At 57.1% G+C, this 16,763-nt stretch overlaps 1 protein-coding gene across 3 annotated transcripts; it reads left to right on the top strand.

The window, feature by feature from the left end:
• Positions 1-286: 286 nt before the first annotated feature.
• On the top strand, positions 287-16,015 carry SNX27 (sorting nexin 27). 3 transcript variants are annotated; one of them, XM_052665065.1, is made up of 13 exons: positions 287-585; positions 7,035-7,266; positions 8,009-8,201; positions 8,913-8,977; positions 9,339-9,443; positions 9,865-9,943; positions 11,118-11,281; positions 12,436-12,525; positions 13,275-13,424; positions 13,585-13,713; positions 14,150-14,209; positions 15,098-15,160; positions 15,872-16,015. In XM_052665065.1, exons 1-13 carry the CDS (start codon positions 311-313, stop codon positions 15,917-15,919), a joined length of 1,653 nt encoding a protein of 550 aa, XP_052521025.1. In that variant the 5' UTR covers positions 287-310; the 3' UTR covers positions 15,920-16,015. The 3 variants fall into 3 exon arrangements, with proteins under 3 accessions (XP_052521025.1, XP_052521026.1, XP_052521027.1); XM_052665067.1 differs by lacking the exon at positions 287-585 and adding an exon at positions 6,909-6,931; XM_052665066.1 differs by lacking the exon at positions 15,098-15,160.
• The last annotated feature ends 748 nt before the right edge of the window (positions 16,016-16,763 follow it).

Here is a 16,763-nt window from a genome sequence, read left to right as displayed (position 1 = left end):
TGCCTAAATCTCCCCCTTTTAGTCGGAAACCGCTTCCCTCGTCCTGTCACACACGCACACTGCTGAACAGTCCATTCCCGTCTCTTACAGCCCCATTCCCGCCCCATTACATCCCGCACGCCGCTCTCGTCTCCCCGCCCCGCTGCCGCCCGGCAGCTCCCGCAGTGCCGCGCCAACTACATTTCCCATCGCTCCCGCGCCCCATCGCGCTCTACGGCGGTTCGGACTACGTTTCCCATCACCCCTTGCGCGTACGGTGGCCGAGGGGGCGCTGCGCGCGTGACGGCGCGGCCCGGCGCTGCTCGCCAAGATGGCGGACGAGGAGGGTGAAGGGCCGCCGCGCTCGGCCGCGGCCCCGCAGCGGAACGGCGGCGATGAAGGAGCCCCGGGGGGACCGCGGGTGGTCCGCATCGTGAAATCCGAATCCGGATACGGCTTCAACGTGCGGGGTCAAGTGAGCGAGGGCGGGCAGCTGCGGAGCATCAACGGCGAGCTGTACGCGCCGCTGCAGCACGTCAGCGCCGTGCTGGGCGGGGGGGCGGCCGACCGCGCCGGGGTCCGCAAAGGAGACCGCATCCTGGAGGTGTGAGTACGGGGGGGGCCGCCGCCGGGCCCGGGCTGCGGGGGAGGGCGGGTGTGGAGGGGGTGTGGTGGCTGCGTCGGTGCTGAGGGGGCTTGAGGGTGGGGGTGGGGGGTCCTGAGAGAGTTCTGGTGCGGCGGAGGGGGGTCCTGAGGGGGCTTGGGGGGGAGCCTGATGAGGCTGAGTGCTTCCTAAGTGCGCTGAGGGTTTGGGATGGACCCTGAAGGGTTTTGGGGGGATGCCGAGAGGTTGTGGGGATGACCTGAGGGGTCTCGGGTTGTACCCTGAATGGGCTGAGGGTTTTGGGGTAGTCTTGAGGAGGTTCTGAAGGGTCTGGGGGATTGGAAGGGATGTCCTGAGTGAGCTGAGAGGTTTGGGGTGGGTCCTGAGAGGAGGAGTCGTGGGGGCGTTTGAGGGGCCTCAGGGGTTCTGAAGGGTCTTAGGGAGTTCCTGAGGGGGTTCACACAGGTCCTGAGAGGTCTGTGGGAGTCCTGAGAGGACTGAGCACACTGAAGTTTGGGGACATGTAGAAGGGGTTATGGGGTCTGGGCCATTTCTGCACTGAGGCTGTGGGAGGGTGCTTCATAGAGGAGGGTGCTTTGGATGAGGGGTTGGAGGCTGGGAGTTTCCCACAAGGATTTAGGGTCACTTGGGACTCCCCACATCTCGTGGGGGATCATTAGGGAGCACTGTGTGCACCCCAAAGAGGGGTCTGACTCTACTGTTCCTCTGTGGGGCTCTGCATGGGGCGGTGCTCCATTCCTTGCACTGGAGGCATTTATAGGGGGCTTCCCCTCTCCACCCCACGTGGGGCTTTTAGGGACAGTTCAGGGGGTGCTGCGCCAGTGGTGTATCTGAGAGCTTTGGGGGATCCTTTGGGGTGTGGGGATGCCGTTTCCATCTCTGCTGTGCTGACATTTTGAGGTTCCCTTTTTTTATGGTGTGCAGGGATTCTCCCCTCAGCAGTGAGCTCAGGGACAGCTCTGGGGTCCGCGTGGGTGCCAAAGGGATTGGGTTGAATTGTTGCTAGTTCCTGATCCTGACCCCTTGGTTGTTCCTTGCAAGAATTACACGGAATGTCTTCCCGTAGAAATGCTTCGGTGTGTTGAAACCCCTCCTTTCTCTTTCCTAAAAGATCCCATAAGTGTTGATTTTGTGGGCCAGCATCAGGCACATTGCCGTGCAGCTCTTCGGGTTGGTTCTGCCCGCGCTGAGCAATCTCCGCTGTTCTTTACACCTTTGTACTTGGTGCTGAGTTGGTTAAGCTCAATTACTTATTAATTACAGGGATTTCCCAGCAGCAGGAATGCCTTGCTGCCGGGCTCTGAAGGACAGCACAGGGCTGGAGCTGGCTGTGCCCTGCAGCAGGCCCTGGGATTCGGCTCTTCCCAGTGACCCAAATCCATCCCACTTTGATTTTCTGCGCAGCAGAAGCGTTTGGGCTGAATTCTGCACCTGGAGGAGCGACATGAGAACAGCTCTTATTGACCCAGGAAATATCTGTATGCGTTGCAAGGTGCCAGGTTGGAAGAGCTCTGTCTTGTGGGAGATGCTTAAAATGCGGTCTGTGAAGGAGGCACAGGACCGTAGGGGCTGGAAGGGACCTCTGTAGACCCCCTGAAGCAGTGCCCTGCAGCACGAAACCACCATCCAGGTGGGTTTGAGTGTCTCCAGAAAAGGAGACCCCGCCAGCTCTCTGGGCAGCCTGTTCCGTCTTGCTGAGGAGTGGGATTTCCTCTCCCTGCCCATCGCCAGAGCGAGGCCACTTCCTCGTTTCCCTGTGGATCATCTCGTAGCACCCAGTTGGCTTTCACCCTCGCCCCGTATCGACTGTCGCGCTCGTTAGCTGCGATGCCTCAGTCAGCTCGCCGGCCCTGCGCTGCCTGTGTGTTCAGCAGGACGTGGGCATTAATTAGAGTCCAGCTCCTACGAGTCAGAGCGAGTGCTCGTGAGCCGAGCAGGAAACAATAAAACAGCCTCCCAAAATAGCTCTGGTTTCCCGTCCCTTGCGCCGTGGCAGACGGGGCTCCAGGCTCTGCGTTGTGGTTGTGCTGAGCAGCCTGCGCAGAGCTAGGGGACACGGGTCTTGCTCCAAGCTCTGCCCAGGGTGTGGTGGAGGTTCTCTTTGGGTTCCTGGGCTCTCAGAGTCCTTCCTCACCATCCACTCTACACTCCTGCACCTCAAGTGCAGCTCTTGCTTTCCAAGGTTGGTTTTGCAACACAGCCATGGCACGCTCTCTAATCTCCTTAGCTCAATGTGTGTTTGTGGGTGTTGAGGGCATTGGAGTCAGACAATGAGAGCTCATTTAGTTCTTGATTATCACCCTGAATGACAATCATAACTAATCTCGGTGGGGAGGAGCTCTGTGCTGCTGCTAGCTCTGTCTGCAGGGAGCTGGTTCAGAACAAGTCGGTGAGGATGTGGTTCACGATAACAGGAGCTCAGTGAGACCCTGGTGCGGGTGCGATGCCGCAGGGTCTCCTTCCCACCCATCCTGCAGAACAGGAGAGATGTTTGGTGTGTTGCTGACAGGCTTTCCACACTTCTTCTCTTCAGACTTTGGCATGGCATCGCCCCACCAGCTCTTCAACGGGCGAGACATCCACGTGGTTGTGCAGGACCTCTGCTTTGTCCTTTAGGAAGTGAAACTCTTTTTCTTCTCTTGGCCCAAAGTCGGACGTTGCGTGTCAGTGTGGCCCAGAAGAAGCTGGTGCTGCCTGGGAAAGCACAGAGCTGTCTGCAGGGGGGACGTGGCAGCGCTGTGCTGCTCGTGCGAGGGGCGTGCTAGCAGAAAACCACGGGGCGGTCAGCAGGCTTACCTGCACCAAAGGCTTTAAGGATGTCTCCTTAAGCTCAGGTGGCTTGGGGAGCATCCTTTCTTTTTCCTCTGGACTCCCTGGTTCTCACTGTGGCCCCATCCCTCGCTGTGCACAAAGCTCGAGGGACGTCCAAGGAAAAAGCTGCAAATTGATGTCTTTTCTTGCGGGAGATAACAGCGGTGGGTAAATGAAGAGCCCTCGCTTGCTGGCTTTCCCATTAAGTGTGCAATTAAATAAATGAGAGAGCCTTTTTATCTGCCTTGGCTTAACACTTCTGCAGTCTATTCCGATAGAATGCTGTGTGTGCTCATGGGGATGAGTTTAATTACTGAAGCTGGAGGAATTCAGTATCTGCTGCCTCTGCTCCATCCGTGCAGCCAGTGTGCCACACTCAGCATCCCACACCGCTTTCCTCGTGTGCCTTTCTTGCCATTCCTTCTCTCTTTTCCACCATTCCTGAACTTCCCGCGAGGAGGGGTTGGTGGGGTCTGCGTGAGCCAATACAAATCCTTGCTTTGATGTTAGCTTACGAAGCTGCACCCAAAACTCCAGCTCGGAGCTGGTCATGGGGCTCTTGGAGGTTGGCTGCTCTCAGGGTGTGTGGACTCACTGTTTTGGTTATTGCTCCTGCTGCATCTGGCATGGGCAGCATTGGGAGCTGTCTGCTGTTATGTTTGGCACAGGCTGAGCTTCTGAAGCGTTCGGATCCTAGGATGGCTTGGGTTGGAAGGGACCCTAAGGACCACCACGCTCCAAAAATGCTTTTTCTTTTTTCAGCAAGGCTACATGTTAAGTCAGTATTTCGTTTTCTTTTAAGTGATATTTAGTCGTGGACCTTCGGAAGCATTGCTGTTCTTTGCCTCCTCTCAGAGTGCTTAAGAAGTGTTCATTTGCAAGGCATCACTGCTCATGTAATTGGAGCAGATGAATGAATGGCGGTGCTGCAGTTTGCTAGAGCAGAGCATATAAATGTGCACAGAGGTATTAACTTCCTTAAGGTGTCCTAAGAGGCTGCTGTGAAAGTGGTCGTTCTCCAAGGCTCCTGCTTTCTTCTGCACAGAAGTGGGAACGTCGCTGGAACCTTACTTGGTGATTCCTTCTGAGGTTTATTTATGTTTGGAGGAATGCTGAGCGAGGTCTGGGCTTTGTAGCCTTAAGAGGAGAGTTGGCTTCCATCTAGGAAGAGCATTGGGGTGATAAGAAATGGGGAAATACTGCCCTTCCCAGAGCAGGGAGGGATGCTTTGCTGTGCCCATTACTGGTAAGAACTGATGTGCTGCAGGAGATGCAGAAGTGCATGGAGCTGCTGGGGGTGCACTGAGCTCTGTGCTGGAGCTGAGGGTCAGGGGCTGGGAGAGGCTCTGCGTGGCGGAGGCCGCGCTTGGAGTTGTGTTAAGGTCCTCGTCTCGGGGCAGCGTCGTGCAGGCTTTCCGCAGCCAATTCCCTTCCCTTCTCTTGGCAGGAAATTTGAAGTCTTCACAGAAGATGAGTCGTTTGGAGCACAAATGGGAGGACTGAAATGCTCTTCTGTGTGCTAGAGCTTCCTTAGCATTGGTGTGTTGGGGAGTTCTGCTGCATCCTTGGGATTTAACGTGGGATATCCCGAGAGTTGGGGTCACTGGTTTTCAACTGAAAGAGGGAAGATTTGGGTCAGGCGTGAGGATTGGAATCCTTTACTCAGAGAGAGGACAATGAGGCTGTGAGTGCCCCATCCCTGTAGGTGCCCCAGGCCATGGATGGGACCCTTGGCAGCCTGAGTGGGTGGGGAGCAGCCAGCCCATGGCGGGGTGGTTTGGGGTGTGAGGAGCCTTGCAACCCAGCCGTTCTGCAGTGCTGTGGTCTGTAGGTCCCTTCCAACCCAACCACGCTGTGATCCCATGGTTCTCTGAATCGCAGAGCATCCTGGGTTGGAGGGGACCCAGCAGGATCCAGGCAGTGGGAAGCCCTGACGGCTGGGCGGTGGCGGCGGTGGCAGCAGTCGTGCCTCAGCTCACAGCACCGTGCCGCAGCTCTGCTGATGGCCCTGGGGAGCACGGCGTGCTCAGAGGTTGGACCGGGTGATGTCTGTGGGCCCCTTGAGCTCCATGGGGTGAGGAGGAAGCTGGGTGCTGACAGAGGTCAATGATCGGCGTCTGAGAGTGGAAGGGGCAGAACCTCATTCCTGCTTTTACCACATCTGCCTTTGGCTGGAGAAGTGACCTCACAGGGGAAGTTGCTCTCTGCGCTCCGTCCTGCAGTGGTTTGCAGTGAAGTTCTCCTTTTGGCCCTTCCTGTGCGGTCTGGGGTGTGATGGGGATGGGCTGGTGGGTGGATTCGGTGATCCTGTAATGAGTTTGTGATCCTGTGGGTCACTGTGGTGGTGATGGGTCAGTGGTTGGACCTGATGATCTTGGAGGTCTTTTCCAACTTTTCTGTTAGTGTAGGTTTACCTCTGGCCTGCTCGGCATCCCGCAGAGCTGGACAGGGGGTTGGAGCTGGGCAGGGTGAGGGTAGCACCTGTGGAGTTGAGTTCTGTTGCCTCCAAATGGAAGCAGGAGCTCGAAGAGAAAAGCACCCAAGCATCCCAGGAAAAGCAGATGGGCTGTTGGCGTGTTGTGGCCGCACTGCGCGGCTGGGCTCCCCGCAGCTCTGCACACAGCAGCTCTGCACACAGCAGCTCTGCACACAGCAGCTCTGCACACAGCAGCTCCTTTCCCCTTCCCTTTCTCCCCAAGGTTTGTGCAGGATTTCTACAGGCAGAGTTGCTATGGTGACTCTGTTGCAGAGCTGCCCTTGCCTTACAGGGGCTCGGCTGGCAGAGCACTGAGGTGAGCGGAGCCGTCAGTCTCTGCTTGCAGGGAGAAGTCCTGCTTTGGGCCGCCCGAATCCCACTCGGGCAGCAGTGCTGGAGGACTCCGCAGCCTGGCTTTAATTCCACTGAATGGAAACAATCTCCCATTGGGATGAGTGAGCAGCACGTGAGCCTCGCTCAGCTGGAATGAATGCGAGTGCCGCTCCCGCACGGCGCTGTGTTTCAGTGAGGAATGGCTCCATTTCGCTGTGACAAGAGGGGGGATTTCCCCAATTCTCAGCTCTGTGGCATCGTTACTCCACTGGAAGAGCTGTGCGTGGCTCTTGGGCCCTCTTAGCACAAAGAATCCAGAGAAGACCCACGGAGGTGCACCTTCCCATTGTAGGGGTTGGAATGAGACAGGGTCTTTTCCAATCTAAAGCGTTCTCTGGCTCTGCAAAGCCCCTGAAGAACTTCTGGCTGTGGTGGAAGCTCCTAAACAAAGTACCATAGCAGATAACTCAATAAACTGTCAGTGGGAGAAATGGATGAAGCTTCAACCTGATGTCGTGAGAGCAGAGCAGTGCAGCTGGGCTCTGCTTGCTTCCTGGCAGAGCCGAGCTGCAGAGCTACTCCCACCAAAGCAGAACTTGCAGTTTGAACATGGGAACTACGTGGGCTGTTTTGGTTTTTTGGTGTTTTTCTTGCTTCTCTCTTGCTGGCGTAACCCACAGCAGGAAGGGAGCTGAAGCCATGGAGATGTCAGTTACCTTCTGCTGGTGGGAAGGCAGATCTGTGCTGGATTTCTGGGCTGGCTCTGAGCGTCCCCTTAGCCTTGCTGATGGCTTCCCCACTGTCTTACAGGAACGGGGTGAACGTTGAAGGAGCGACACACAAGCAGGTGGTGGACCTGATCCGCGCTGGGGAGAAGGAGCTGATCCTGACGGTGCTGTCGGTGCCTCCCCACGAGGCCGACAACCTCGACCCCAGCGACGACTCCCTGGGGCAGTCCTTCTACGACTACACGGAGAAGCAGGCCGTGCCCATCTCCATCCCCACCTACAAGCACGTGGAGCAGAACGGAGAGAAGTTCGTGGTTGGTACTGGCCGGACGGCGCTTCCCATGCGTGGGGCTCTGTGCTGCTTGGGGGCAGTGGGTGGCAGTGGTCCCTTTGTGCCTTCAATAATTCGAAAATAACTCATAATTTATCGGCTGCTTTTGATACTGACTTGTTTCGTCTCTGCTTGGTTATTCTTTTGCACTTATTTCTTGTGTGTTGCAAACGTTTTTGTTAATAGCACTAGTGTAGAAGATGAGATAGGAAGCCGTAGTTCTGCTCGTGTGAGCTTTTGCTCACATTTGCACTCATTTTACACCAAATGTTGAGGTGAGAGGGAACAAATGTCCTGACATGCTGCTTCCCATCTGGGAAATTCCTTTTCCCTTTCATCATCTTCTTCCCTCTGGAGAATATGGGGGGAAATGAATTAAAGAAAGGTGCCCAGCTTGCAAACCTCAGGGCCCTCATCCTGCCCGCCCCACGCTTGCTGCCTGCCCTTGCTGGGGGAAACCCCAAACTATAGGCGTTGGAAAAGACCTCTTCATTGTTGCAGAGCTGGGCTGGGGTTTTGCTGCTGGGAGGGTGCAGGGTGATGCTGGGGGGCTGTAAGGGGGCAGAGGAACCTCTGCACTGGAGCTGCTGCTCTCTGCACCTCCCGACCCCATTGCAGCAGCTCCTCCTCTCTCAGGGTGGTGCTGGAAGCATCGAGCCGTACTTCTCATTGCAGCTCTAGCCCTCCTGGCTGCACTCTGAGCTGCTCCTCTCTGCTCCCCGCAGGTGTACAACGTTTACATGGCTGGCCGGCAGCTCTGCTCCAAGCGGTACCGTGAGTTTGCCATCCTGCACCAGAACCTGAAGCGGGAATTTGCCAATTTCACCTTCCCACGTCTCCCTGGAAAGTGGCCCTTCTCCCTGTCGGAACAGCAGCTGGACGCCCGGCGGCGAGGGCTGGAGGAGTACCTGGAGAAAGGTATGGAGCTGAGAGTGTGAACTGCACAGCATCACAGTCCCAGCACCGCAGGGGTTGGAAGGGACCTCTGGAGATCCCCCAGGCCAACCCTAAAGCCAACCCTGCAACACGTTGTCCAGGTTCGCATCCATGTGGGTTTGAATCTTTCCGGAGAAGGAAACTACCCTGTGCCGCTCTGGGCTCAGTTCCAGGGCTCTTCCACCCTCGTGTTCACACAGAACTTTTATGGCTGAAGCGCTGAGCTCCATCACTTTGTGAGCGCCGCGGTGGGGTGTAGGTCAGGTTCTCCCCAGCCCACACAGCTCAGTCATTTTCCTCCTCCGGGCTGCAGGAAGGGGCAGGCTGGTCGTGTTCGGATGCAGCATGATGCGCTTTGGCTTCAAATTATTTCCTGAACTTGACCTGAATTCCCAAATAGCTCCAGTCCCTCTGGAATGACTATTTATGAAATCTCATGCCGCTTTTAAGTACAGCTGAAACCTCCGTTGGCTGACTGCCTGCAGCCTGGGCTTTGCCCGGGGGGAATATCCCACACTGCTGCACTCTCTGCTGGATGCCAGCCCACGTGCCCCAGCTCACTTTGAGAAGGCTCTCCCTGCCCTTGGCTGCCTGCGGAACAGCCCGACGTTGTCGCCCTGTCCTTCGGGCAACTCCTGGAGGGGTGGCTGCCTCCCCTGGGTCGGCCCCTGACTTGTGCTCTGTGTCCTGCAGTGTGCTCCATCCGCGTCATCGGGGAGAGCGACATCATGCAGGAGTTCCTGTCGGAGTCGGATGAGGTAGGCACGTGGGCAGCGTGTTGCAGCTCTGCTGTGGTGGAGACTGCACCGGGGAGCAGGGACGCTGCCAAAGCCAGGTAGAAAGCAGCAGCAGAAAAGCAAGGCTGCCCCCTGAGCCCTGCCACGGGCTCCTTGCCCCACACCTGAGCAGGGTGCCGCTTCTTTCTGAATTCCCCACTGCAGCCTGAAAAGGGATTCTGTTGTGTGTAATGGTATACAAATGACCACATTAATTAGCAGTGCAAGGCAGTCAGTAATTGGTCCATGAAGTTCCTGGCTCAGCCTGAACTGGAAGTGGTGACCCCCAGCACCTCAACCGAGGGCCTTGCTGATTCCTGTCCTCTTTTTTCCCTTTCTTCAGAATTACAACGGCGTCTCAGACGTGGAGCTTCGGGTAGCATTACCAGACATAACAACAGTGACAGTCAGAGTCAAAAAGAACAGCACTACAGACCAGGTGTACCAGGTGGGCGGCTTTATCTTCTTTCTTCGGGACATGAAGGATGCGTGCGATCCATGCGCTCCCTGAGGCCCTGGAGGTGCTCAGTGGCTCCTCTGCCCCTCCTTGAGCACCAGCGTTGTGGCAGGGAGGGTGGGAGCTGGCGAGCCCCCACCTCACACTGTGCTGAGACAGCATTTCCTTGGCTTGGCTGCAAGGACAGAGCGAGGGACGAATTAGTTGTCCCCGATAACATCTTAAAGCTGGCTGATAGCTGGGAGCACCGCAGCTCTAACACAGCGTGCCTGGCGCAGGAGTTGTGTGCGTCCTGCACCCATTCTCCTTGCTGTCAGCAGCTCGGGGTAGGCAGTGCTCGGGGGCAGCTCACGCGGAGCTGGCCCAGCCCTCCTGCTGCGCTCACCCCACCTTCCCTTTGGTTGTTCTCCAGGCCGTGGCTGCTAAAGTTGGAATGGACAGCATTACCGCCAACTACTTTGCCTTGTTTGAAGTGATCAATCACTCCTTCGGTAAGTGCCGACAGCAGCCAAGGCAGTGCTGGAGAGCCCTAGGGCGCTCCTACAGCTCTCATCTGCACTCACAGGACCAAGAGCCCTGGAGGAACGGGGCAGGCACAGCACTGATAATGAGAAGCCCTCAAAATCTGATGGCTTTGGAGGTTTTTTTTGCTGCTGTTTGACTTTCCTGTTCCTAAGCTGTTCAAGGAGACACTTCTGTTGAACAGATATGTTTTACTTTGGTTCAGAGAGAGGTGGTGCCCAGCATCACTGAAACATGGCTGGAGGTCGGACACAAGCAGCATCTCAGCGCAGGGCAGAGGGGCTGCAGAGGAGATGGGATTTGCTCTGTGTACACGTAGAGCTGGGTCCAGTCTGCAACAGGCCATAAGCTGCAGCTTGCCGTCTCATCTGTCCTTCACTTTCTGATGGGATTTGGGGTTGGAATGTGGGATTTTGGCACTCAGTACTCTCTCCTTCCATCTCAGCTTGCGCTGGGGGCTGGCCAGGTCTTGGTAAGCTCTGATCTCCCCCAGCTTTGTGGTGGATTCACTAAACCAACGTTGTCCCCAGTGTGGCAGTTGTACCACAGCGTGGGAGCAATGGGTTTGTGTTCCGCTGTGGTGGGTTCTGAACTGAGCATGTTTCTCACTCCTAGCCAGGTGCTTTTGTTGTCAGGTGTTAGCACTGGCACAGCATCACGCAGACTCCAACCACAGCTGTTAGTTCCTCATCCTTGAGTGCTGTGCTCCTCACTCTGAAAAGCAAAAACTCCACTTAGCCTTTCTCTCTTGCACTTTCTGGACACTCATGGGAACATCTCCATTTATTCCTATCTGGATAGACTCCGTTTAATTTCCCTGGAAGCTGTTAGCTCTGCCTGCGGTGAGGTGGTGGCCTCACCCTTCCTTGATCCATCACAGTGAAGCTCTGAGCGCAGGGCTGGCTGCTGGCAGTGCTGCCAGGAGTCCCAGCTGCGCGTTGCTTCATTGAGGGCAATGCAGAGACGTGGCAGTGTGTGCCGCACTGCGCTGCTGGGACCCAGAGATGGCCCTCACCACTGTCATGGTGTCATGCAGGGGAAAGTGCTGTGAAATTCCTGTCCGTGCCCCGGGGGCCACTGCAAGGGACTGGCAGGGTCCAGCGCCATGGAGGCAGGTGCTGAGTTAAGCTCTGCTTCTTGCAGTGCGCAAGCTGGCACCCAATGAATTTCCCCACAAACTCTACGTGCAGAACTACACCTCGGCGGTGCCGGGGACGTGCCTGACCATCCGGAAATGGCTCTTCACGACAGAGGAGGAGGCTCTTCTCAATGACAACGACTTGGCAGTCACCTACTTCTTCCATCAGGTGGGTACCTAATTGCTCCCCGGGAGAGCTGGAGCTTTGTGCTGGAGGTAAGCCAACCCAGGCTGCGTATCAGGAAAAGTTTCTTCTCTGAAGGAGTGGTGATGTGTTGGGAACGGGCTGCCAGGGAGCGGGGGGAGGTGCTGTCCCTGGAGGGGCTCAAGAGCTGCAGAGATGTGGCACTCTGGGGTACGGTTTTGGGCACGGTGGGGTGGGATGGGGTTGGACTCAATGATCTTAGTAGTCTCTTCCAACCTTAATGATCCTGTGAGCTGCTGGCAGCCAAGGGCCCAGCTCCCACCACGACTGCAGCCGCTGCTCTCCTCAGCTGCACGGCTTTGAGGAGCAGCAGTGCCCGGCCTGGCTGCGTCCTGCTGCCTGGGGCTGCACGGTGGGGCTCACGCCGCCCTCAGCGCTGCCCCTTCCCAGGGCGAGCGGAGGGACCCCGAGTGGCTGCCATCCAGGGGTGGGATATTGTCCTCAGCTCTGCACGAAGCTTTTGGGCGGTGGGGGAGCAGATTTCTCCCTGCTCTGCAGAACCACAATGTTTCTGTCGTTTCACCTGCCCCCTCCTATGCTGCTGCCCTATAGGATGAAGTGAGCCTGAGAAGAGCCGTGTTCTCCCTTGACTGTAGAAAGCCAGGCTAGGATGACCAGCCCAGAGGTAGATATCTGCCAACTTCAGTAAGATGGGTCCTGCTCTGTCTGTCTCCACTACCAAAAATGCTCCCTTGACACTCCAGACTGAGCCAGTACCAGCCCCTGGTCGACACTGAAATAAAGATAGCCGCTGGCAAGCTGTATGGTTTCCTAGACTGGCTCTTCTGTTGGCTGGGAGCTTTGGGAGCTGCCAGGCAGGAGTTGGGGTGCGCAGGGCTGAAGGAAAGGCCGCTCAGTCTGAAGGGTAACAGGATCCCATGCCAGTGCTGCCCTCCAGCAGCACGGTGGGCAAAAGCCAGGGGATACCAAAGGTAAATCAGGATGCCAAGCGCCAGATGTCCAGGTCCATCCTTTTCCTCCAGGAGTGTTATTCCAAAGTCCTCCTGGACGGAGCTCAAAGGCTCATGATGGCCCTGGGTTGTGCTGACGGGATCCTGCAGTCTGACTGCTGGGTTTTCTTTCCTTTTTTTCCCCTTTTTTATTTTTCCCTGTTTAAGGCTGTTGATGATGTCAAGAAAGGCTACATCAAAGCAGAGGAGAAGTCCTACCAGCTACAGAAGCTCTGTGAGCAGAGAAAGATGGTCATGGTGAGTCGTCCCACTTGTCCTGCTTTGTTTCCTCCAGTGAGCACCTTGCAGTGCCATACCCAGCACTGCTCCAAGCAGAGACAAAACCTTGTGCTGAGAGGTGCCCATAGCAGTCCGTCCCCTGCAGCTTCCAGGGAGAGCTGCTGTTCCGCAGTCATTGGGAGGCAAAGGTCTTTTTCTATCCAAAAAGCCCCAGAGGTGGCAGCGTTGGCCTCACAAAGAGGAGTGGATCCCGGCTGCTCGCAGTGCGGCTGCAGCGCTGCTGTGCCTTCATTTCTTTGTAGCCTGGCAGAAGTCCAGGGCTCAGCCCACGCTGGGCTCCCATAGCCCATACGCAGCTCTGACGTCCCCCAGCACGGACCCTGGAAGCGTCACCTGAGATGCTGAAACCTCTTAATGATTAACCAACAGGAGGATCAGCAAGCAGGCACTTCCTGCACTGGGCCACTTGTGGCTCCAAAGGGAGATGTGGCTCTTGGAAAAGCCACGCCTCCGTGTCCCCCTCTTGCATGTTGTGGTTCTGCTCCATGAAAACCTTCCCTTGCAATGAGAAATCACAGCCCTGGAAGTCCTTGGATGGAGCCTAGCTGGGGAGTCCTGGGACGGGGGCAGCTGTAGGGGATCCCCCAGATGGGGTCACGCTTTGGGGAGCCCTGCTGCCCTTGGGTTCCCTGTTTTGGGCTGCAGGGTTCTGAGGAGGGCCGTGTCCCCGTCCCAAGGTGTAACCCAGCGCCCATTTCTCTCCGCAGTATTTGAACATGTTGCGGACGTGCGAGGGTTACAACGAGATCATCTTCCCTCATTGCTCCTGTGACTCTCGGCGGAAGGGACATGTCATCACAGCCATCAGTATTAAGCACTTTAAACTCCACGCCTGCACCGAGGAGGGACAGCTGGAGGTGAGAGCAGGGCTCTGCGCTTAGCCCCGTGGCTCTGTAGGAAGCCTGGAGCTCTGGGCTGCGGTCCCTGAGTCTCTTCATGCGGCTTCGCTTCGCCACCCAATGTGTCTCGAGTCCCCCCGGCCCCCCAGGGGTTCACCTGGGTTCTGTCTCCCCTCAGAACCAGGTAATAGCGTTCGAATGGGACGAAATGCAGCGGTGGGACACGGACGAAGAGGGAATGGCCTTTTGTTTTGAGTATGCCCGAGGAGAGAAGAAACCCCGATGGGTTAAAATCTTCACCCCCTACGTAAGTAGCCCAACTCCTGGCAGGTTTGAGAAGCCAGAACCGCTCTGCGTCCGGGTGAAGTGGTGTCACCCAGGAGCCCATCCTGGGAGCAGTGACCTTCAACACTTTGTCAGTGACACGGCCGTTCTGTGGTTCTGAAGGTCCCTCTCAATCCAGCCATTCCACGGCTCCCTGTTTCTTCCCTGGGTCCCTTCCGACCCGGCAGTGCTGTGATGCCGTAGTTGTGTGACCTGTAGGCTCCCTTCCAGCCCAACCGTTCTGTGATCCCGTGGTTCTGTGCTTTCGTGTCCCTTCCATCTCAGCCGTCCCGTGTCTCCGTGGGAGCTGCACGGCCCCAGCGCTGCGGTGGGGACGCGGCCGCCAGGAGGAGCCAGCAGCACAGGCTGGGCTTTGGGTGCTGCGGGAGATCTGAGCTGCGCCCACTTTCTCTTTGCAGTTCAACTACATGCATGAGTGCTTCGAGCGGGTCTTCTGTGAGCTCAAGTGGAGGAAAGAGGTAAGGAGCTGTGGCTGCAGGGAATTGCCTTCACCTCCCACAGCAGCGTTTTGCTGGCGGACGCTCCTGCCTGTCCCCAGCAAGGAGGTTGAACAGGGAGCAGCGGGTGTTTGAGCTGGCTCTGCTGGGAGCGCGGTGTTCTGTTTGCAGAGCTGCAGGGAGCTGTGTGCCACGGTCCAGCGAGGAGCTCCTGGGGTTGGTGGGCTCTGCTGTCGCCCACAGGTGGCAAAACCTTAGTTCTGTGGCTGCAGAACTATTCAGAGGGCTCTCTTTGCTCAGAGCCATGCTGTCACCGTGGGTCCATCCTTTTGCCTTTGCCTGCTGGTGCCACTCAGCTCTCTTGTCCTCTCGTCCCCTCTGCCCTGGGCTCTCCGTGCTGTGGGGTTGGGAGCTCCTGGGCTGGGCCTAGCATTAGGCGTGAGATGCTGCAGTGGGACGAAGGGTCCCTGCTGTGTGACATCCATGTCCTCGTAGGCACCACGAGCTCTGGGCTCCATGACCCTGCTGCCTGACATCGCTGTCGCTTTGCAGGTGGCACTGCCCCTGCCCTGGGCTTAGCATCACCCTCTGTGTGGCTCAGGGCTGCATCCTGGCAGCAATCTGGGGCCAAAGCTCTGGGGCCAGAGGTGGGATGGAGATGGAGATGTGGAGCTGGTGGTGTTGAAGCTGGAGCTGCATTTCTGGAGCTGGTTTTCAGAGGTGGAGCTGGAAGCGGTGCTTAGTGCTGCTGGTTGTGCTGGGCTGCAAATTCTGGTGGTGCTGGAGCTGCTTTGCTGTGCAGAAGTGCTGCCATCGCCCCTCCTGCCGCTCCCATCTGCCTCGCTCCCCTCCCAGCCCCTCAGGCCCCTTTTTTTTATTTATCCCCTTCCGTCTTTTTCCCTCGTCAAGGTGGAGGAGGAGGCAACAGACAAGGATAACCAGAACTGCAGCACAGACACGGTGTGCAGCAAGGTAACGGCGCTGCAGCACCTGCAGGAGCTCCGCAGCGCCGAGCAGCGCCTTCTGCTGCGCCCAGCACGGCTCCTGTCGCACACAGCGCTGCTCCGCGCCCTGCCATGGCTGCAGGCTGTGCTGCTGCCTCCGGCTGTGTGCGCCTGCGCTGGGCTGCTCGCGGCTGTGCTCACTGGGGCGGAACACCCCCAGAGCCCTTTGATGGTGGCACTGCTGCAGAAGGAGCCCCCGGCCCCATGCATCGCTTCCTCTGCCCCACGGATGCCGAGCAGGCGATAACAGCAGGGCAACCCCCAGCGCTGTGGGGCGCAGGCTGTGTGTGCGCTGAGCATCCCCTGGCCGGGCCCAAAGCTTTGGATCCCATTCTGTCGATGCGCATCACAGCTCTGTGGGGCAACTCGCAGCTCCCCGCCTTGGCTGATGCATCCCCCCCAGCCTCACACGAGTTGGGCAGGGAGCGATTCTGCAAACGGTGAAATAAAGACGGGACGGAGCCCCCCCAAATGCAGCATCGGGGGCTCAAGCTTGGGTTGCTAATAGGCTTGCTCATGGCTGTGCTGTGGGGTGTTTGGTGTTTAGGGAAAGGGGCAGAGCCATCCCAGAGCTCCAGAACACCCCCACTTGAACCAGAAATGCAGCAGCGGAGCGAACACAAAGCTGCTGGGGCGCAGCGCAGGCCGCCCTTTGATGCTCCCTTCTCCTCTCTTGCAGAACGTCTTCCAGACGGTGCGGGCACAGCAGAGGGACGCAGCCACTTAACCGCGGCGCAGCAGAGCGTAACCCCCAACCCCAAATTAACACTTACAAATTCTGTTATTGTATTAAAGCCCTTAAACTAAATATTATTAATAATAACACCATTTGTCAACGTCATCTTTGTGGGGCTGAGGAGGGCTCGGCCCCGTCCCGTCCCCTCAGCCCTGCGCCCATGGACGGCTCTGATCCCATTTTTTACGACTGGAAATTGAATTCATCCATTTGCACTGTTTGGACGTATGTATGTATGTATGTATAAAAAAAGGCAAAAAAATCACAAAAAAAACATGAAAAAGTGGTGTGTACTGATCCCATCCCCACGCACCTGGCTGCCTCAGGGGCAGCACCGTCGTTAAGGTGCCTTAGCACACACGTCCCTCTGTCCAACCACTCTGGTTTTAGGAATCGAACATTTTAGAGAGAAGAAAAATAAGGAGGGGTAGGGAAAGGAAAAAGGGGAAAAAAGGAAAAGGAAAGGAAGAAAAGGGGAAAAAAAGGAAGCAAAAAAGACAAAAAATAAAAAAAGAAAAGGGGGGGAGGCGGGGGGAGAAAAAAAGAAAAAATGGAGGGGGAAAAAAAAAAAAGAGGAGAAAAATAAGAAATGAAGAGGATGGGCGCTGTGAAATGAAGAGTTTGACGCTGCGCTGTTCCGTGAACGGGGTGCGAGCGGCCCCGGGGGGCAGCGGGGGCCGGAGGGTCGTCGGTGGGGCTCAGGGCGGGGGGCGCAGCTCGCGCTGCCGTCGGCCCCTTTCGGGCTCAGCTGCCCGCGCGCCGCCCCGCCGTCCTTCCCGCTGCGGAGCCCAGACCCCGTTTCTGCACGGAGCCCCGTTTCGCCCCACGCGCCCCC

Source organism: Tympanuchus pallidicinctus, unplaced genomic scaffold (assembly GCF_026119805.1).
Source record: "Tympanuchus pallidicinctus isolate F22 unplaced genomic scaffold, pur_lepc_1.0 scaffold61, whole genome shotgun sequence".
NCBI lineage: Eukaryota > Metazoa > Chordata > Aves > Galliformes > Phasianidae > Tympanuchus > Tympanuchus pallidicinctus.
The sequence above is the reverse complement of the archived record's forward strand: the minus strand, read 5'-3'. Positions and strand labels throughout refer to the sequence as shown.

What these genes read in the sequence shown, in the direction of transcription:
- SNX27 (XM_052665065.1), top strand. Translation starts at nt 311, where the DNA reads ATGGCGGACGAGGAGGGTGAAGGGCCGCCGCGCTCGGCCGCGGCCCCG. An exon ending in TCCTGTCGGAGTCGGATGAG is followed by an intron (nt 8,978 to 9,338) that starts GTAGGCACGTGG and finishes CCCTTTCTTCAG; the next exon opens with AATTACAACGGCGTCTCAGA. An exon ending in AGCTCAAGTGGAGGAAAGAG is followed by an intron (nt 14,210 to 15,097) that starts GTAAGGAGCTGT and finishes TCCCTCGTCAAG; the next exon opens with GTGGAGGAGGAGGCAACAGA.